The following is a 19,936-nucleotide window of genomic DNA, read 5'->3' as shown; positions in this document are numbered from 1 at the left end:
GGGGAAAGCTCCAGTGTGACTGAGCAGATTACTGTCTACTGCTTCCTCAGCAGACTGGACCGTCCAATGCTAACAGCCGAAGCAGTCATCTCCCAGCTACGGTGGAGTATGGTATGAGGGTGCACCAGCGTGCCCTCCAGAGCTGTGAACTCCATCAATAAGCAGTGGAACACAGATTACACGGCTCCATGTTTGAGCTACCAAGGACAGGAGTATGGGCAGACCCTCCACGTCCACATGTGGCTGAGCACACACACACAAAAAAGAACAGTGATAACTGTATTTTTCAATTTTATGATTTTATGAATATGGTAGGGATTTGAAGAAAATAGCTTTGTTAGTAAGAATAGCAATAAGACCCCAAGGTACTAATTTTGTTTTCTCCTAGTCAGGAGGCAATTTTCTCAGTCTTAGTATAGTTCAGATATGATTCTTTTTTTTAAAAGTTGAATCTTTTGTATTATAATCTGTTATATTAGCATTTTTGTGGACTATATATGTATGACTTTCTGGTATGAATAGGTTTTTAAAAATATTTTTGCCTGTGGTCCTCACTTCCTCTTCCATCCACCTCAACACCTCCCACAGCAGGATGTCTGAGCCTAAGCCAGGCTGGGTTGAGCCTTGGGGCTGCTGAGCTGAGTCGCGCCACACACTGTCAGTACCCCCCCCAGCCCCCCAACCCCCAGTTGCTGGCCTGAGTCATGCTTTTTTCCTTTTTCTGGCCGAATTACACGTTGGCTGTGGCAAGGCACCAAGACTTAAAAGTGCTGTCTGAAGCATGGTCATTACCAGCAGAGTGCTTAACCCCTCTGGAGGGGGGAGGCTGCACTATGGGATGGGTGGGAGAGAGTACAGATCTGAAACAGACTCCAAATCTCTTTCCTGTAATGGCATGATATCCTCCTCCCCCGACTGTCTGTGTCCACATGCTGGCTCCATACCACGTCCAAGTGCATGTCTTGTGAAAACAGCTGTTGGAGCCATTTAAGTTCTGAGGAGAGCCCGATTTTAACACAGTATATGAGATCATTTCAACTTTGGATAAAGAGGGCTTTTGAAGGACAGCCATAAACATTTAGCAGCTTAAATGTGTTTTGGAAACACAGGGGAGTCCACTCACTGTAAGACTTACTGGGAATTTGAGAAAACAGGAAAAGGGAAAATTTTTGGCTGGGTTTGACTGTCTCACTCTCAAAGAAGGAAGCAGGCTTTTCTAATCCAAAGTCAATGGAAATAACTTGTACATATTTCAGCACTGTTTGTAGGAGGGCCATATTCTCATTCAGTCTCATATATCACTATAACAGTACAGTTTGCCCCTGGTAAAACAGCACTGCTGTAGTCCTTAAGTTGCACAACACCAGATAGATAGTTTTTTTTATGATGCTCTTTGGTAAATTATAAACTCTGGTATTGGTGTGTGTGGTGAGCATGATTGCTGAAAAACATACAGACACTGTAGAAGATCCAAGAGTCAGGTTCTACCAGCAGAGAAGAAAAACAGAGAGCAGGGTTCAGGAACTTGGAGTGAGTTTCCATGTTGGCTAATGGCTGGCTAATTTGTTAGTGTGCTAGGAAGAAGAAGGGGGAGCAGATGGAGCTGTCATCAAGAACAATGACCAGCAGCTGTCTGCCCTGTTCAGCTTACACAGGCCTCTGGTGGGCCCTCGAAGAACTGGGGCCTTGGCCGTGACCTGGAGTCCTTATGAATGGTTTCCTGTACTAAAGATGGTGGGATCTGTATGTCTGCATACTGTCTGGTGTTGGAAATAATGTTTTCCTGTCCTCAAAACAAAGAACCATAAGGAAAACACTCCACATTCAAGAATCTTTACCAACTTAAAATAGTTAAAGCTTATCAGATGAGAACAATAATAATCTTGGTTTCAATGAGACCACTGCACTGACACAGTGGTGGCGCTTAGCAGAGGTCTACAAAGGGCGAGCTAACGTTCAGCCAGGTTCAACAGTTTTGCAAAAGCAAATATACTGTCAATCAAAGCCAAAGATATATTCACGGTGCATTATAGCTCTATAGCACAGTCACTGAGCTTTGATAACTTTACAGAATCATGGAATCTGCTGTCTGTACTGTTTGACTGTAATATTGAGGTACTGTGCAGCAATTGTGTTACTGCAACTTGCTTGAGGGTTAAAGTAGGATTTGAGGTTAAAGGTTATGTAGGTGAGTAAAATGACAGATAAAAAAAGAAGGCAGAAGACTTATCTTTATGTTTCACACACTTATATCCAATTCAAACATAAATAAAAACACGTGTTCTTGCTGAATATATTCAAGAGTCCCATTGCAGGATGGATGTCAGTGACATGAAACTGTATAAAATTTGAATCAGAGTATACATACACGCCCAATATATACAGTCTGTGTGTGTGGTGAGACAGTATGTGAGACAGTCTTTCTGTTGGAAACATCTGACCTGTCATCTGAACGAGATTTCACGCTCATCTGCCTCCAGAGCCTTTTCCCTGCTAGTCCGCCTCGCTGTCTCTCTCTGCTTACTTTATTTCTCTTTTTCTCTCTGCTTATTGGGCTGTCAGCCCAGCCAAAGTCACATTAAGAGATAAGAGTGGGTGGAGAAGGGAGACCAAATACCAAATGCATTAGGGCTATTAATCAACATTAACAAATGTGAGGGGGAGCCCGCAGTTTTGGGAAAACACACGCACGGATGGGCGCATTTATCAAGGTGACACATTAAAACACACATTTACCAAAAAATACCATAATGTTTCATCTGGTGTGTTGCCAAAGGCAGAAAGCGAAGTACAACAGCAGATGTCAACATTTGTTGGATGGCCTGGAGTTGTACGCTGGAGAAAACAAGCGAGCAAAGAATGCTTAATTATAGAGAATGATCCAAACTTTTCCCCCCAATTTTCCTCAAATCTGTTACTTGGTGGTTTTTTTTTTTTTTCTCTTTAGTTTTTTTTTTCCTTGAGATTCTGAAAAAGCTCAGATTGATGGTTAATGTGACTGATTTACCAAATGATTGATTAAATACTGAACTGAAGCAAAGTCTATAATAAAGTACATTACCAGAATGATTGTTCAGGAACATGCAAATATAGATGTGTTATTCTCACTTTGATTGTATTAATACTTGAACTTAATACTTTTGTAATTTGATACTATGTCTGAAACAACTGCAGTGGCAGCTTGAATTAACAGAGATATATGCATTTGTTTAAAAAAAAAAAACCCCAAAACTTAAAACTTAAAAGTTTTTAAAGTTTTGGGAGTGAATCAGTCAAATTAATAAGGTTTGAAGTCTGGTGTGTGTGGATTGTGCATCTTTGTTCAAAAAGTTGGACAGTTCCTCAAAACAGAGATGTTTCTCCGTGTGTGAGAAAAGTACTGATCGTTGCAATCGTCACGTCATTACACACAAAGCACACAATATGCAGAGCAAGAAAGAGTGTTGAATTAGTCAAACCCGGTAAATGTCTCATTAGAGGAAAAGTATGTGCGCTGTTACGACATGAGAGTCACAGTTACACACAAAGTGCCATAATTATTTCTCAAATTCCTATTTTTGGTACGGGATTTAGGATTAAGGAAAATGTGAGACTGCTCTTATCCCAGCACAGCATCCTTCTGCAAACACTGCACTGATTTCACAGAAGTATCTAACATGTATCTTGACTAAATTTAGCAATTACCCACAATTATCACATGTCTGAGTTGGGAAAGATGAATGACGAACTATGAAAAACACGTCTTTATCATTTTTTTAATAAGACTTTAAGAAAACTATCTCCTTTCCTGACAGGCTAATATTAAAACATTAAGCTTGATGATTAAAAGAGTGGACATCATCATTCACAATGTGTCTGCCAGCCTTGTCAGTCTGGAGATACCTCATAATCTTATCATGAGGGGAGTCAGGAGGTCTGTCCAGGGTTCAACTGCCTCATGAATATTCTGAGTCACATCCTCAGAAATCCCACTTTTTAATGTCTGCAATGAGACCCCCCCCCCACCACCACAGCAGACAGGAAAATACTGTATCTGTGTGTGCCTGAAAGGGTTGTAGAAAGAGATAGAGAGATTTAGAAAGACATCCAAAAGATGGATGTGTCTTTCAAAAATAATCTTTTTTTTGTATTCCTAATTAGCAAAACTCTCTTTGAAGCCAATGGCATCGGATGTCAAGGCCCAGTCTGACTGTGGAATAGGGGCTAACATTCATCAAAAAAGACTAATGGGACTTTTCCATCTGAAGCCAAACTTCTCCATATCCCCCCTGAATGAATGATACACAAAGTATTCATCACTTCAATATAACTGGTCACAAAGCAGAAGCTGCTCCCCAAATCTGGTGTCAGGTAAAAGTCACCAAAAAAAGTCAATACACAGTCTGTTATTGGTTTTCATGATTAATAATTCATCTGCAAACTTCAAAAGAGTCATGGCTTGCTGGAAATCAAAATCTCTTGCTTTTGATTTTGAATATTCTTTTTTAAGCTGTGGCTGGAAAGTTAAATCGTCTCTTTTTGAGAAAGGGTGACAGGACCTGTTTTATATTTCATGCTCGAAGGACTTAGTTTATTATAAGAGCACCAAGATAATGAGATATTTCTGGTTAAAGGAAATTTGGCATGGGCTGATTGTTTGGTCAAATTAGAAGCTAGAGTCCTAAATCAGCCCAGTAGATGTGTTCATGGGCTCTATGGGCCCACATCTCAAATTCTTTTTTTGACTTCAACCTTGAAGAACTTGGATGAGAAAATTTGTATCAATTTTAATACCTAAGGTATCATGGCAGTACTTGTGTTTGAGACAGCCATGGAGTCTCAACTAGTGGAAGCTGTTTTAGCTTATTAGTAGTGTTGAACCAACCATGAACGACTCCACAAAGAAGGAATGACTTAGAGACAGTTATGCGACTACCCGCTTAACATTTACCTCTTTCAAACCCTACATGTCATTATTTGGAAAGATGTAAGATTAATTTTGTTGTGCTACCTTTTGTTGCTGGGCCTGGGTTTCAATACAAGGTTAATCAATCTTCATGAAATATATAGCTGTAATTCAGCCAATAAAAACAGCTTTTAATGTGTACTGAACGCTCAGTTAGGCACACATGCTCCAACCTTGGTGTCCGTACTGTGATCCTTGAGCTCCATAGGGGCCCGTGGCACTGCTCTGGGAGTAGGGACCCATTCCATGAAACAATGACCCTCCAGGTGAGGGGTGTGGGGACATAGAGGGTCCAGACTGTGGAGAGGCAAATTGGGAGCCAGTCTGGTTCCTCTGCATGTTGGACATGAACCCTGCAAAGCACAAATAAAAATGAAATGCCAACTTAATACTTGCATATGAAACACCTTAAAACCAAGAGTGTTGAACTGAAGAGTTTAGTTGTCAATGTACCTGCTCGCTAGGAGATGAGATCATTCTCTGGCTAAACAAATCATTATATCTATTCAATTTCCCTTTTTAAAACAACCCTTCTATTTGAAAACTCTAATCTTTTCTCTTGGCTCTGGCTCCTGTTACTCATAGATACACGTCTTTGGGTAACATAGCATGAACCAGGTGCCTGACAAAATGGACAGGTTGACATATAAAATAAACTGTGAGCAAAAGTAAAAACGCACAGAGGAAAAGATGTAGTGAACTTTAAAAAAGGAAAAAGCACAGGTCAAGTGTATTCCCGGTCTGAAAGATGTATGTTGCTGCAAAACCCGATTCTGTGTGTGAAAAATTTGGTCTGCTTGAGTTAAAAAAAAAAAAAAAAAAAAAACCCTCTCTACTCTCCAAAGAATAAACCAGTGATTTGACCAAAGCTACTATGTTATTCTAAGCCGTTTTGTCAATAGATGTGTCAAAGCCTCTCAGGCCCATATTCGCCTCCACCATTCAAATTGACATTTGGAGCGATCCTCGCTTGGGCTTCGCTCTTTCAAACTGCCCCACTCGCTTTAAAACTGCACAGAAAGGTCTCCCAATCCACCACGAATAGGGAAAGGTCGCTGGATGGCCATTGAGGGAAAAGAAAGAGTGTGTGGGCACAGACGTGTGTCTGTGTGTGTTGGGGGGATTCAGTATAGCAGATTAGGCGGAAATGGATTGGGCTATCCGCTTTATTGACTGAGCGTGCACAGGCTGACTCTTTAGTGAGCTTGATGTTTAGGGAAACAACAGGGTTGTAAAGTGCAAATTGACACTTCTAATAATATGATTCCTTGTTTCTGCAAAGAAAGCAAGAGAAAATGTGAGGGGTAAGTTAAAAAATGCTGCGTGGGTATACAGGCATGCACGTATTTGTGCTTCTGAGTGTGAGATGGGTAGATAACAGAGACGGAGAGCAATAAAAGCTCTATGTGAATGTGCGGGAGAGAGACAGAGGCCAAGGCAGAAGGAGAGACAGAGAGAGAAAGTGTGTGTGGGAGGGAAAGACAGTGCAACCGAGGGAAAGAGCGATTGGGGCCTGAAAGTGCTTAGGCTGCGAGTGCTGGGTTTAAGGAGCGAGGACATTATTGTAAGGTTTTGCTTCCATTAGGGTAAGGGGATTCTGGGAGAGGAGGAGAAAAAATACAGTGTGTAATACCACACTTTAAATTGCCTGGAAAATGGATGGGGAGAGGAACATTTTGCAGACAGTGCTAAAAAAGCAAATAACACATTCAAGGATTTCTCTCTTTGCTTCGCTCCCACTCCCTCTTCACACACACATAAACACACACTCGCACATAGACCTTTTTCTCTTTCAAGCAAAGCGAATGAAGCTCTCAGCTGGACAACAACAACAACAACAGGCAGACGGCAAAGCGCACGAGAGAAAGTGGGGGGAAAAAAGGGACATTCAGTGGATTTATGGAAATGAGTGGAGAGAGGCTCTTAGGGAGGCAGGCACTTGAGCAAAGTGGGAAGTGAGTGTTTGGGAGGGGAGGGTGGGCTAATCCTAGCTAAAAAATACAGCAAAAACAACAGCCTGTGCTGTTAACCAGCACTGTGTTTTCCTGGACCGGACTGGGAAGGGCTCGAGGCTTACAGGCATTAGAGAGCAGCATTAAATCTCTAGCTTGATTTCATCATGTTGGGAAATAACCTTTTAGAACGCTTTACTTTCTTTCACTCTTTGTCTTCATCCATCCACTCCCTCTGTCTCGCTCTGACTTAACCGCTCTTTGGTGGGTGATAGAGAGGGAGCATTGCAGTCATTCCATTAAAATTACATCCTAGTCTTTCAGTGTTTTCTCCAATGTTGTGTAGATACTGATTTTTTTTTTTTTTTTCAGACAAACAATTCTGCCATTTTTAGAGATGGTCGACAAGTGACCATAATTGCTGGAAACATTCCCGTTTGGCTGGCACATGTGGCTTGAGGGTTAGAATTCATGTTTACAGCATTTGACAACAGGTTGTGGTCAAAACTGAAGTGGTGCTATCAAAAGAACATGTATTCTATCTTGAACAACATCCAGGATAAGTTGTTGCGAATGTTTACTGTAACATTTTTACCAAACTGTGGTTTTCCAATGACCTATGAAGCTATAAACTTTGTGTGTGCCTGTGTTTGTGTGCACCCGCTCAGTTTACACTACAGCACCTACTTTTTGGGCCAGTATGCATTCAACTATTTTTAAAATAGGCTTTTATTACAAATGTCCTATTCAGACAGGCTAGTTAATTGTTAACATGTCTGCGCTGAGGTCACAAGCGAAATATATCAAATTATAACTACTGTACCACACCTGTCTGCTGTCCTTTCAGCAACATCTAATCTTCCTACTTCAGTCATATAGGATGTAATAACCTTTTCCATTTTGAAGTAATTTTATTTCGTTTTTTTATTTATATTTATTATTATATCTTTTTTAACTACACAACCTCCTAGATCGTCTAATCTTCGAATCATGCAGAAAAAACAAACATCTTTACACACATAATGCTCAATATTCTCCAACTCCAGCTGATTAACGCACATTCACATACCTCTCTCCTGAGCCATAGGTGAGGGGGGGATTGGTGGGTGAGCTCCATCTGGCCCATTCCCAGTGCTCTGTGGAGCCATGGTGGAACCTGCAGGACAACATGAAATGTGGACTTCAAGATTCAGACAAACATGTGGCACTGACAATGTAGGGGTACAATGGTACCATCTTGCTTTTGTTATAAAAGCTGTCATATTAAACGAGAAAATGTTTTGCATGAACTGAATTCCATTATTTGCATGACTGTGAGCAACAAAAAACAGATTTATATTTGCTTCTTCTCCGCCTTGCTCAAAAATTGAATGAAATTGCAGGAATGCTGTTACAACAAAACATAAAAAAATAATAATAATAAAAAAAAAAAAAAAAACACTTTTGTCTTTCTCTCTGAATTTGCTTCCATGGTAGAAAAGTTACAAGTTAGTTCAAAAGGTTCCATGTCATTTCAATGACAAAAGAAAAAATCGGAATTATCAGTTTTCTGTGGTTACACTTTGACGGAGGCCTTGTTTGTTTCTTTAAGTGCTGAAGTTTGAGGTTTTGGTGCCAAATTTAGCATTCAGAGATACAAAGAACCCAACACAATCACTTTACATGAAGTTTTTGATTCACTATTAACTAAATGACAAATGTACTTCCAGAGGACATAGCAACTCATTGGAGCCTGTGCCCCTTCCCTGTGTAAGCATTAAAGCCAGAGCGATCCCCTATAGAAAACCACAGCCATTTGAGGATCATTGATTAGGTGGTTGTGCAGGTCTTTGGGCAGCGCCCGTTCCATTGAAATCCAATAGTGAGTTGAGGGTCTGATTAGGACAATGGCAGACAGACTATGGTGAATTGATTTGGCCTAGAAGAAGGAGAGAGATGGCAAATTAACCTTTTATCTTTGGCTTCAGATCTGAGACACGGCGGAGAAGGAGAGACAAGGGGAAAACTGGTTTGTTGAATCCATATTTGTGCATATGAGATGCACAGTTCTGGATTTAAATAATGTACTCAATGTAAAATATCACCAAACATGCAGAGAATGCTGAAGTTATTTGCCTGCACATGTTCAATGATAATTGTGAGAACATATTTTTACACTTTCAGTGTATGACTTGCCCCCCTATAGAAATAGGAATATGTGCATGAATGTAATCGTCAACTCAGGGTGAAGTACAGCTGGAGTGTTATAGTAACAACAATTTTGTTGTTACACTGTCCTTAAAACTCACAATGAATATAAATTAGCTCTAATAGAGGAGACGCTTCACATTATTCAATCATGCAGTAGAATGTGCTGTTTTGAGAAGTGTGTTTTCATATACTATGTGTCTGTGATGCGTCTGTCCATGATGGCAGTAATACATGACTGGGGGTGGTGCACTCTCCACATAAACAAACCCAATTAAGTCAACATAATTGCTTTGCATAAAACTGCACAAACAACATTTCCATCCACTCAGCCGCCTACACACAGACAGACACACACATAAACCGCGCAATCTTACAGACGAAAAATTGATTGCACAAACAAGTGTAAATAAACACACTGAAGCACAAGGAAACATGTAAGAGCACAAAGGCACATAGGATATGTGCTGATATATACACTTACGCACGCACGCATGCACACACACACACACACACCCCTTCCCTTACACATGAATGATGCTTAAAAGAGAGAATATTCGATTACTTAGTCTGTCACCATGTGGTGGGAGGGAAGGGGAAATGTCAGTTTACGAATGTTGAAGCAATTCTGAGATGACATGTACATATGCTGGCTATTTGCTTCTATGTGTGTGTATGCACCAGTAAAGAAGAAGTGAGGCTTTATTTCAGTAAAAGGATTAATGTTGAAAAAAAGCCCCGCTATGAGATTAACTCAGCATTTAACTTAAGCTTTACTGAGAAAAAACATTTTTTATCTGTAGAAATAACGAGTGGCTATAGATGTAAAATAAACATTGTGGGGCAAAAGTTATGGAAAGTGGAAATATTCTAGTTCAGTGTCAGCTGCACAACCCCATTCTGAAACAATGCCACAGCATGTCGTAGGTAGGAAAATGCTGTTTGTGATCTTCACTCTCATGTACATACATTTTTCTGCCTGAGTGCATTCAACACTATATTGTGCCTAGGTGTCTCTATGTGGGAGCCTAAGCTCTCCTAGAGAGGGCCAGGGCCACTTGTTGCTGCAGGGACAGATTCAGCTGCAGCACAGTTTTAAAAGGGTGGATGGGTAGTAAGGATGAAGCGTGCTAGCAGGAGTTTACTGAACTATGAAAGTCGACCTATGATAAAGGCTAGTCTTTGTGTCTGTGTTTGTGTGTGTATGTGTATGTGTATGTGTGCAAGGGTGCATGCCAGGCGCCAGCTATGCTGTCAGACTCTGTTTGTTTGGATGGCAGGGTGGTGGTGACAGCAGCTTGTACTGTATGCATGTGTTTGTGTGTGTGTGTGTGTGTGTGTGTGTGTGTTTGAATATAAGTGCGAGTGCGTGCCACTATGACGGTATAAATAAGGAACAGTGCCCTCCATGCTCCACCACTCTTTCCATATAGCCATGTTAATTGTCACCAGGGATGATATTAATACAAAGACATATGTGTGTGCGTGTGTGTGTTTGCATGGAGAGGGAGTGGGAGGTTGTAAAAATAAAGACAAGTATCAAAAAGAAATACACAAAACCAAGAACCTTGGTGAGAGAAAGGGAATCAAAAAACAGATGAGAGAAAAGAGGTAGAGCTGAATGAGACAAGGACTTCTTCCTGCTTTCCTCTTTTACTGCAGTGAACGAGAGAAGCTCTTAAAGTATTTCACAACCAATTACTCTCCAAACAAAGCTTCTTCTCACCTCTCCTCTGTCCTTCCTTTCTCTGTCCTTCCCCCTCCTCTCCTTACTATCATTTTTAACAAGGTGCCATTAAATAATTACGTCCAAATGAAACAAACAGGCTTCACGGTGAGTCCTGGCACGTTTAATCTGTACCATTAATAATTCATACGCTGACTCTTTTGACGTGAAGAGAGGATCTTCTCTGTATGCAACTGAGAGCGAGGAGAGAGGGGAGAGTGCGAAATATCAGCAGGAGCTGGCGCTATATCTTTGCCTGTCCACAGAAGAAATATTAGGTATGAATGAAAATGCTAAATAAATAAAGGGAATTGAAACGTGTCCACCATTCAGGTCATCTTCATTTCACTGATGTACGTGCACGTGCGATTTAAAATCGAGGTGTAACATGAGGTGTAACTTTTTGCTTACACATGGTAAGGTATGTGCATGTTTTTGCAGTGCAAAGCAGACTTTTTTTGTTACACATCTGTGATCATGCATGCATCTTGTTGTGAGTGAGCAAGTGAGTTCCTTGCTACATTTGTACTCACATAGAAGTTAGTAGACACAATTAGCACATGTGGCCATTGTTGCAATTTAAACATCCATGAGTGCCCAGCTGAACACACACATATAAACATACCAAATACACACAAGTGATTGCAAAAAAAAAAAAAGAAACCCAACACACAACACACACCCACATCCACTTGTATTCACTTTAAAACAACAGAAGAAACTGTTTCAGAGAAAGAAAAGGAAGAGAGAAGCAACATGCTTTTAATCTGAATTCATTCAACATTTTTTTTTTTGCATTCAGTTAATTTGTGATTTTTGGGTTTCAAATACAATTCATTCATGAGGGGGCTCAGAGCACCTGCACAAATGTTTGTCCTTAATAGCAATCTATCAGAGAGCATGAAGCTTTTAAGATGAACAGATCTTATGCTGTCATCCTGCTGATCGGGTTTTAGAAGGACGGGACATGCAGCACAGCAATGAAGAACAAACAGAGGGATGCCTAGAATGAACACTGTAGACTGCTGCCGAGGAGCCAAATAACTGTAATTTCCTCTTTATAAAAAGGCACTTAGTGAGCACATCCATTTTCTACTCTTTCCTCATGATACAAGGCAGCAAGGGCCAAAAGTAATAGCAGTTCATTGCGTTTTTGGAGATAATGCTCCTTGCTAAAAACTCAATATACATTTTAAATTTCTTTTCCACTAGGACTGTTGAGACAACCCCAAGTCTCCTTTGAAGAGAGGGAGTGCGGTCTTTGAAGCTTTTTTTCATCAGGGTTTCAAACGCAAATGCCAGGGAAGTTCAAAGCCGAGGGAGAGCACTTGTGGCCATATTTCTGTTTTGTTTCAGGGCCCTGGTAATATTAAGCTTAGAAGCTACTGTGTGTTTGTGTGTGTGTGTGTGTGTGTGTGTGTGTTTGTGTGTCTGTAATGTCAGTGAGGAAAAGTCAACCAGAAAGTCAGTGAAAAGACTTTTATTAATTGCTGATGAAAGGAAGGCATGGGTGTGCATTAGCAGACGTGCACGTTCATGCTTGTGAGAGTGTGCAGAAACAGTCTGTGTGCACACAAATGGAGTGATGCCTCCACTTTGCTACATTGCGCACACACGCATTCACACTCACACTCACTCCCTCACTGTTTCTTACAAACACAGACCCCCTGGAGCAGCGGGGGCCATTTTTGCTAAAGTGAGGTAACAGCAGTGAGCACTAATAGACTGGTGTAGAATAGAGAGAAAGGGCTGCTTCAGCACCATCCCTTAATACAACCCTTAGGCTGTAAATGCGCACACACCTGCAACTCCCACCACACACACACACACACACACACACACACACACACAGGTAATATCCCCCACTTGCCACGTCTTTAGGGGAAAGAGGCAGATAAACAGCAGGCACCAATAATGGTGGTTTAGATCTCTATGGGTGCGAGTCAATGCCTCTCCAAGCCGGGGGCTAATGCCAGTTAACTCTCCCTATAGGGGACGAACACAGGCCTGCAGTGGCTCGCAAAACAAGCACTCTCCCAAGATCCTCATTACTTCCAACAATGAGTAGCAACTGTAAGTAAAGCAAAACTGCAGCTTAAGCTAAAAAATAAGCGAGAAGGATGCGGGGGAGAGAGAGAGCGGTGGAGTGAGAGAAAGCTAGAAAATAGGTGTTGGGGAGAGAAAATAATTGCGCACTATGCTCCAGTTAGGGCTTTCCAGTCAGACGGAGTGAGAATGGGATTTCTCTAAACGGCTAACACAGCAAGCAAGCGCCGTCTTTTTTTTTTTTTTTTTTTTTTTTTCCTGTTTTGGCCAACAGTGTTCTTTGTGAATATAATGCCTGTGGGGAGGGCATTTTGCTGTTTCACTTCGAATACGAGCAGCCATCAGGAGGGGAAGAGACAGAGGCATGTGGGAGGTGGGGAAAGAGTTGTGGTGGGAGTTTTTAAGGGTGGGTGGAGGGGGTTGATGCGTGGATGGGGATGAAGATGAAAAAAAGGAGGACAAAGTGGAGAAAGAGAGCTGGAGGAGAGATGTGGAGAAATAAGAGGGAGGAACAGAGGCAGAAATGTGGATGGAAAATTCAGCCTTGTTCCTTGGTGGGAGGCCTGTACCACAGCAACGCTCTGAGCGTAGAAAGCAGCGGAGACAAACAGAGATGGGGAGGAAAGGGTGGGGACGAGGGAATGCGAGACACAAGAGGGAACATAAGAGAAAGAAAGCATGATAAAAATAATGAGAGAAAGAGAGAGGGACTGGGACAGCCAGAGGCAGTGTTCCCACCACACAGCCTCTTAGGGAGTGGTGCGACTAGAAAACTCGCCTGGCTCCACACACTCTGCACTGCAAAACACACTTGCATGAAAACCGAACTCCCCGCCTTCTTCCATTGCTTTCTTGAAATAACTTTACCACTAACAGAGGAAAAATATAAGTTTTAGATCAGCAACCCAGCAGCGTCTTCTCTGGTCTGATATCGTGCAGCTTCTAAATTAGTTTTTCTCCTTTGCTGAGGCAATCGCTTAATAGTTTTATTTCCAAAAATGCCACCTTTTGCATCACTTTTTTTCCTGACAGGCATCTATGCCTAACCTTTGACCTTGGTGTGCCAAAAGAGCACAATATTTTTTTTATTGTTTTTCTCATAACCATAATTAGGCAGAAATCTGTGTTTTAAAAATGAAAAATTGAGTACAAGCCGCAGGCAAGGTGGGACAGGAGTAGATATAAAGCAGATTGGAGGAGATTCATAGGGAAGGACCCCTGAGCTAACAAAATGGACAAATGTGCTTTTCTATCCCTCTCTGTCTCAGTCCTTCCATCTATTCGTTGTTCTCCCTCCTCCACTTGCTCTGACCTCTCTGTCCTTTTCTAGGCCCTGGAAGCACTTGAAGCGAAGCACAGATAAACAGCTTAAACTCTCCCGAGCGCTCGCCTGCAACTCCATTCACCCCTTTAGAAGAAAATAAAAACTTGGAGGGGTGAGGAGAGATGGAAGAAAGTGGTGAGAGGACGAGGAAGAGGGAGAGGTGAAGGAAAGAAGGAGGGCATGCAGGCTCTGTTAACTGGACCTCAGAGGACCTTCATGAAGAGGAAAGAACAAGAGAGAGAAAAATAGAAGAGGGAGAGATGAGTATTTGTGATTTTCTGCAGCAGATAGAGCAAGCTGGGCCACAGAGAAGTGTGGATCTGCTCTGTGTCAATTAGTAGCTGCACAGTGTGGAAATGTATTGCAGTTTGGCCTTCAAAGGCTGGCAGGCATGCAGACATAAAGCGTGTAAACACAGGTGAATTCAGAGAGACCAAAATACCCAAACATGGACCAAACCTGCAAAGGAAACACAGATCATGTGTTCAGGCTTTCAGTCTAAACAAAGAGCACCAAGGTGGCTGACATAATGTTCCGATTCAGGTTTGGGCTTAGTCTTTATTGTCCCTCAAGAGGACTAGCAGAGGACAAGTAGACATGAATACAACATTAAGTGAGTCATGGGACAGTCAAACAATGTGTATGCATTGTATGTATTTTCAAATGCTTGATTGGAAAAAGTCAGTTCATCAAAACTGGCTTTGAATGGCAATCACTACTACAATTACCCAATATATTCCACTGAATGCTCACAGGTGGGTGATAAATGAAAAAAAAAAAAAAAAACCTGAATAAATTAAAATCAAAACAAATGTAAATGTTTCTACACAGCACACAGAATGGGTAAGACCTTCATATTTTAAAGATCTCAACCCAGTGACCATCTGTGGGTGCTTCTGGAGCAACAACTCACCTCCCACTAGTTTTAGATCAGAAAAGCATCAAACAGCAGTATTTTTTCTTGTAATTTATTTTGTTGACACTGAAATCTGTTGGAGGATATTCCCACACGTAGTGGCAGGCATCTCGGCAACTTATCAGCTCCATCCCATCAGTAAGTGATCCAAACTGATGACAACTGAGTTTCTGTGAAGTTTGATCTTGTATATAGCAGGCTCCACCTGGTAATGGATATGTCTTTGACGTTTCCTTGGGAAGAAGTGATAGCCATACTAAGGCTGACAGGAAGTGACGCCACACTGACAGGTTGTCAACCTGGAGACAACTTGTCAAACCAGCCCATCTACTCACTCAAAGGAGCAGAGAGAACACTATGTTGTCTACATCTAGAAATATCTGGGAAATGTGGAGTTGTCGAAACATGCAAATCAGCATGTCTGATGGATTCTGTGGCTGCTGCAGTTGGGACGACACAAACTGGCTCAACTTTTTCAGGACCTTGAGTTCTGAACTTTGACTAGATGACTTTGCCTCTTGCTCCCACAGCTTGCAGCCAGCGATAGAAGCTGGAACGCCGGCACCTCCCATTCCGCCCCACATTCATTCAGATGAGACAAATGTCTGCTTCCCTCGTCCCTGATGTCTCATGGAAGGAGAAAAATATTCTGAGGACGTTCTGAATTGCTTCAGAGACACTGGGAAGAAGGAGGGGTTTGTGTATGTGTGTTTGATGGGCGAGAGGCTGTTTTTGTGTATGTGTGTGCATACGGTGTGGAGGAAGAGGAGGGGGAGGTTGGGCGGTTGAGCAATGTGATTTCTGCTCGACTGTCACAAATCTAGCGCAACAGGAAAATCAATTTGGCCCTGTGTGTGCCTTTTTGGCTCCGGGAGAGAATCCAAATAGCAAGGCGAGGCCCGGATAATGTTACAGTGTATTGGATTTGCTTCATGGAGAGACAGGGACAGAACAAGCAAGTGAGTGAGAGAGAGAGAAGGAGAGGGAGAGGAGAAAGGAGAAGAGTGGTGAGGAGACAAGAGAATCACAGGCATGCTGTGGAGCTCCGACAAGATAGATTTGTGAAAGTATATAGGTGTATGATAGGCTGGCAATCTCTCAGTCTCCCCTGTCTGACACACACACACACACACACACACACACACACACACACTTCACTGTTACTCATCCATATAAGCTGTTCGTAGGAATGTGTGCTAATGCGCTGCTACTTGGTTTATCTGCCTTCTCTGAGATTTTTCTACGTGTGTGTGTGTGTGTGTGTGTGCGTCTGTTTGTGTGTGCACGCGTGCGTGTCTGACAGCCAGGTGAAAGGATGACATGATGAAATTGGTCTCCTCTGACCGCTGTCAAGGGTAGCGTGTATCCTGTGAGTGCTCAGCCGTGTGACATGTCGCATCACTCTACAGAGAGAGGCTGACCGGTGACACAATAACACACAAACACACACAGGGGCTTTGTTCGCATTTAAAGGAAAGAACTGCACTAACGCACTTTAAAGAGGATGTTCTGTGTGTTGCTCCTTTTCTGTCCTTTATATAATGTTAAGTATTCATATTAAATGACAAAATGAATTGGAAGGTTTTGGATGTTGGACGATAAGTGGGTTTTTTAAGGAGACCTCTTTAAGAGAGGGCCTACTAATCAGACAGTGTAAGATAAATTAGTTTTTTTTGCATTAATAAAACAAAACTATTCTAATGGAGTTCCAGAATAAAAATGTAGTGCAAGAAATGGACATGACCCCCATGAGACTAATGTAGCTATATTTTTTCACATCACATGCTGACATTTACAGCACAGCTACACTGAAGTTTACAGAGAAAAATGTGCAAACTACCACACAATGTAAAGAATCGATTTTGGTGCCAGCAGAGGAACAGAATCCATCATAGAACAGACTGTTCCTGTTCCCTTACTTACAATAAATTAACGGAGAAGAAAACAACGCAGCAACAAGAAATGGTGTGCTTTGACTCTTGTTGACTAGAGCTCAAATCACTGCAGATAAAAACAGTTTTATTTTTTCGCACTAATTAATTAGCTTATTACCGTTTGTCTTATTTGTTTAATTTGGATGACACCATATTTCATAAAACTGTTTTAGATAATGAAAGGTGTGGTGTTTTTTCATGGTTACATAGTACCGAAGCTAAAAACCTCAGACACAATCTGCACACAACTCACACATTAATACACAGTTTTGCTTGTTAACTTCCTTGCTCTCTCTTCTCCTCACTGACTTGTACTGAACTATGATGACAACATTAACCAAAGTGTCCTAACTTGTGATGAAGAATTAGAAAGCAGAGCATCAGTAATGAGATGTGTGCTAACCACATTAGTTCTCCTGTGTCTCTCTTAGGCTGGCTGCTCCTTGATCTAATTCAAACTGATTGTAGTACACCCGCTAAAACATGCCAGATGTTACTCACTGCTCCATGCTTTATCACCATTTATTTGGCATGGGGAATATTTTAAAATATTTTCTTATTAATCACGTCCCAGCGATCGGTTTCGCTTCCCGTCTTTGCCGCCTCATCCCGGATTCTTGTCATGATTCTTGGCACGAGCGCCTGGAAACCCACTGTCCCAGTTTTTCATTAGTGTCAATCACTCTGGTAAGCAACTGCGAGGAGAGGAGGAGGAGGAACTTGTGTCAGGTTCTTACTGAAGACATTTTGCCCCGCCTCATCAGAGTGACTGACAGGTCTGAGATATGCTGATACTTCGGTCAGTCACTCAGTTGGCCAAAGAGGTGATGGGATGATGGGGAGGCCAGGAGGGAACGAACACACACACACACACATTCACATGCTTGTCTCCAGCAAATCAAATTCATACTTGTTTATAAAGTGTTTATCTGAATGGTTATGTGGCCTCGGGAGACAAACAGGCACACCATGCATTGTCTGATAATCCTGTTGGTGTCTTGTTTGACCTGCCGTATTTTAGATAAGGCTACAAAACAGTTGCGAGGTCCTGCACTATGAGCTAGTCTCAATTCATTAACTCTGAGTGTGAAAAGGAAATATTGTCTTGAGATAAATGTTGGAAATACCTGTGCAATCCACAGGTTGCAGGGAGATTGACTTTATTAGAATTCCCCTACAACATAGGACATGTTTCTGCAATACAGAACACAATCTAAGAATTAACAAATCGTCACAACACAAAGACAAAAACTGCAGAAAGAAAAAGAAGAAAGCGTATTCTGTTCAGTGTTCTGCACTATGCTGTAATCGTCTACAGTCTGACTAAGTTTCACAAATAGACAAGAGATATCAAAGTCTTTGCTGCAGTGTGCACCCTGCTTCATCCTCTGTCCTAACTGGCAGAATGAAAATTGATCTGTATGGATTATACAGTGAGTTGGAGAGGAGACAAAGACGTTGTCATTGGAAGATATTGCCACCAGCATCAGGTCATCTAGACTGCTATAAAACAAGATGAAACCCTGATTTACTAAGACTCAAGTAAAATCTAAGTGGATGTGTTTACATGGAAAATAATATGGATAATCATGAATAGAGACAATGATTATATTGAAAAAACATGTTCACCTCTTGTTTTTCCTTATCTGATTTATTTTCCTGATACATTTAAATGCTGGCATTCTGTTATTTAGAGGAAAAATTTATACTTCCTCGGAACCAGGGTCAGTTTTCTACATGACCTTTTTAAAATCCTCTTTAAATGCACATATTTAAAAACAAATGAAATCAGGCTTCAGTCTTTAAATAACAAAATAAATGTAAAGGTCAAACAGAAATGTAGATGTGATAACTGTGAAATGCTTTCAGCAGCAACAGGTTTACTAATGGCACTGCTTTAAAGACCCTCCAAGGATTATTATCATCAAACAGCAAATAAACCCATTTGGTGATGAACTCCTGCCAGCCACACCCCCCAGTTATGTCACAGCAGCTATTTTTCATCAGCTGTCAGAGACAATGTGCATGATGTGACATCACTTACTATGTGTGTGATTGTTTTCTAATTTGGTTTCAAACAGCAGCCCCTTGTTTTGTGGCACAAAGCAATTTCCCCTTAAGCTGTAAAGCAATTTTGCAAATTTCCCAGGGAATCTAACTTGGCAGTACAGGATGTAAAATGTAGTGCAGTGTCTGATTCCAGCAGCAAATCTTGTCAGTGAGTCTTGTTTGTTTGCGGTGATTAAACTAATAAAGTTATGCTCCAAGTTGCACCTTTCATCAAGATAAAATTAGATTATCAAGATTCATGTGCACATACATTTGGAGGCTTCAGTGGTAATCCTACCTGGTACAGCAATGTTGGCAGAGGGTCCGCTGGCAGGAGAGATGGGTCCGGACCCCGATCGGGACTGCTGGGACTGAGTGGACCCTGCAGGGGAGCCAACAGGCGAGGGAGAGGGGCCACCCTGTTGGCTAGGGAGGTGTGGGGAGGCGTGTGGGGAGAACGGGGACTGTCCCTGGTTACTGGCACCTCCCTGCTCCCCCTGGCTACTACTGCTGCTGCTGGAGGAGCCTCCGGCGCTCACGGCTGAGCCCAGACCAACCTCCGCCCCTGTGGGGAGGTCATCAATCGAGCCGGACAGATCCTGGAACAGAGAAAAGGACTTACAGTGAGTATTTATAAAGCTCACCCAAGCGTTTCATGAGAGGTGACATGCAGCAGGTGGCAAGTTTAAACCAGCAAGCACAAAATCGTCCCAGTTCCATATTATGTCATGAACACACCACAGTTAAATATGACAATATGGCTAAAAAAATAACATCATAAAAAATAAACAAACAATGAGAAAAGCTAATGTGTTCCCACTGCTTTCATAAGACAGGGTGGGGCAAAGTTTAAAAGT

The 19,936-nt window shown here is 41.8% G+C and overlaps 1 protein-coding gene across 5 annotated transcripts in view; it reads right to left on the bottom strand.

The window, feature by feature from the left end:
• LOC115036112 (AT-rich interactive domain-containing protein 1B-like) overlaps positions 1 to 19,936 on the bottom strand; it is a 158,207-nt gene that overhangs the window by 31,144 nt on the left and 107,127 nt on the right. For all 5 annotated transcript variants that reach the window (XM_029494239.1, XM_029494240.1, XM_029494242.1 and 2 more), the window contains exons 5-7: positions 19,378 to 19,678; positions 7,967 to 8,053; positions 5,119 to 5,298 (exon numbers count right to left, since the gene is read on the bottom strand). In XM_029494239.1, coding sequence (XP_029350099.1) covers positions 5,119 to 5,298; positions 7,967 to 8,053; positions 19,378 to 19,678 — 568 coding nt within the window. The remainder of the gene's footprint in view (positions 1 to 5,118; positions 5,299 to 7,966; positions 8,054 to 19,377; positions 19,679 to 19,936) is intronic.

This window comes from Echeneis naucrates, chromosome 22 (assembly GCF_900963305.1).
Source record: "Echeneis naucrates chromosome 22, fEcheNa1.1, whole genome shotgun sequence".
In the NCBI taxonomy this organism is placed as follows: domain Eukaryota; kingdom Metazoa; phylum Chordata; class Actinopteri; order Carangiformes; family Echeneidae; genus Echeneis; species Echeneis naucrates.
This window is presented reverse-complemented; position numbering and strand designations above follow the sequence as displayed.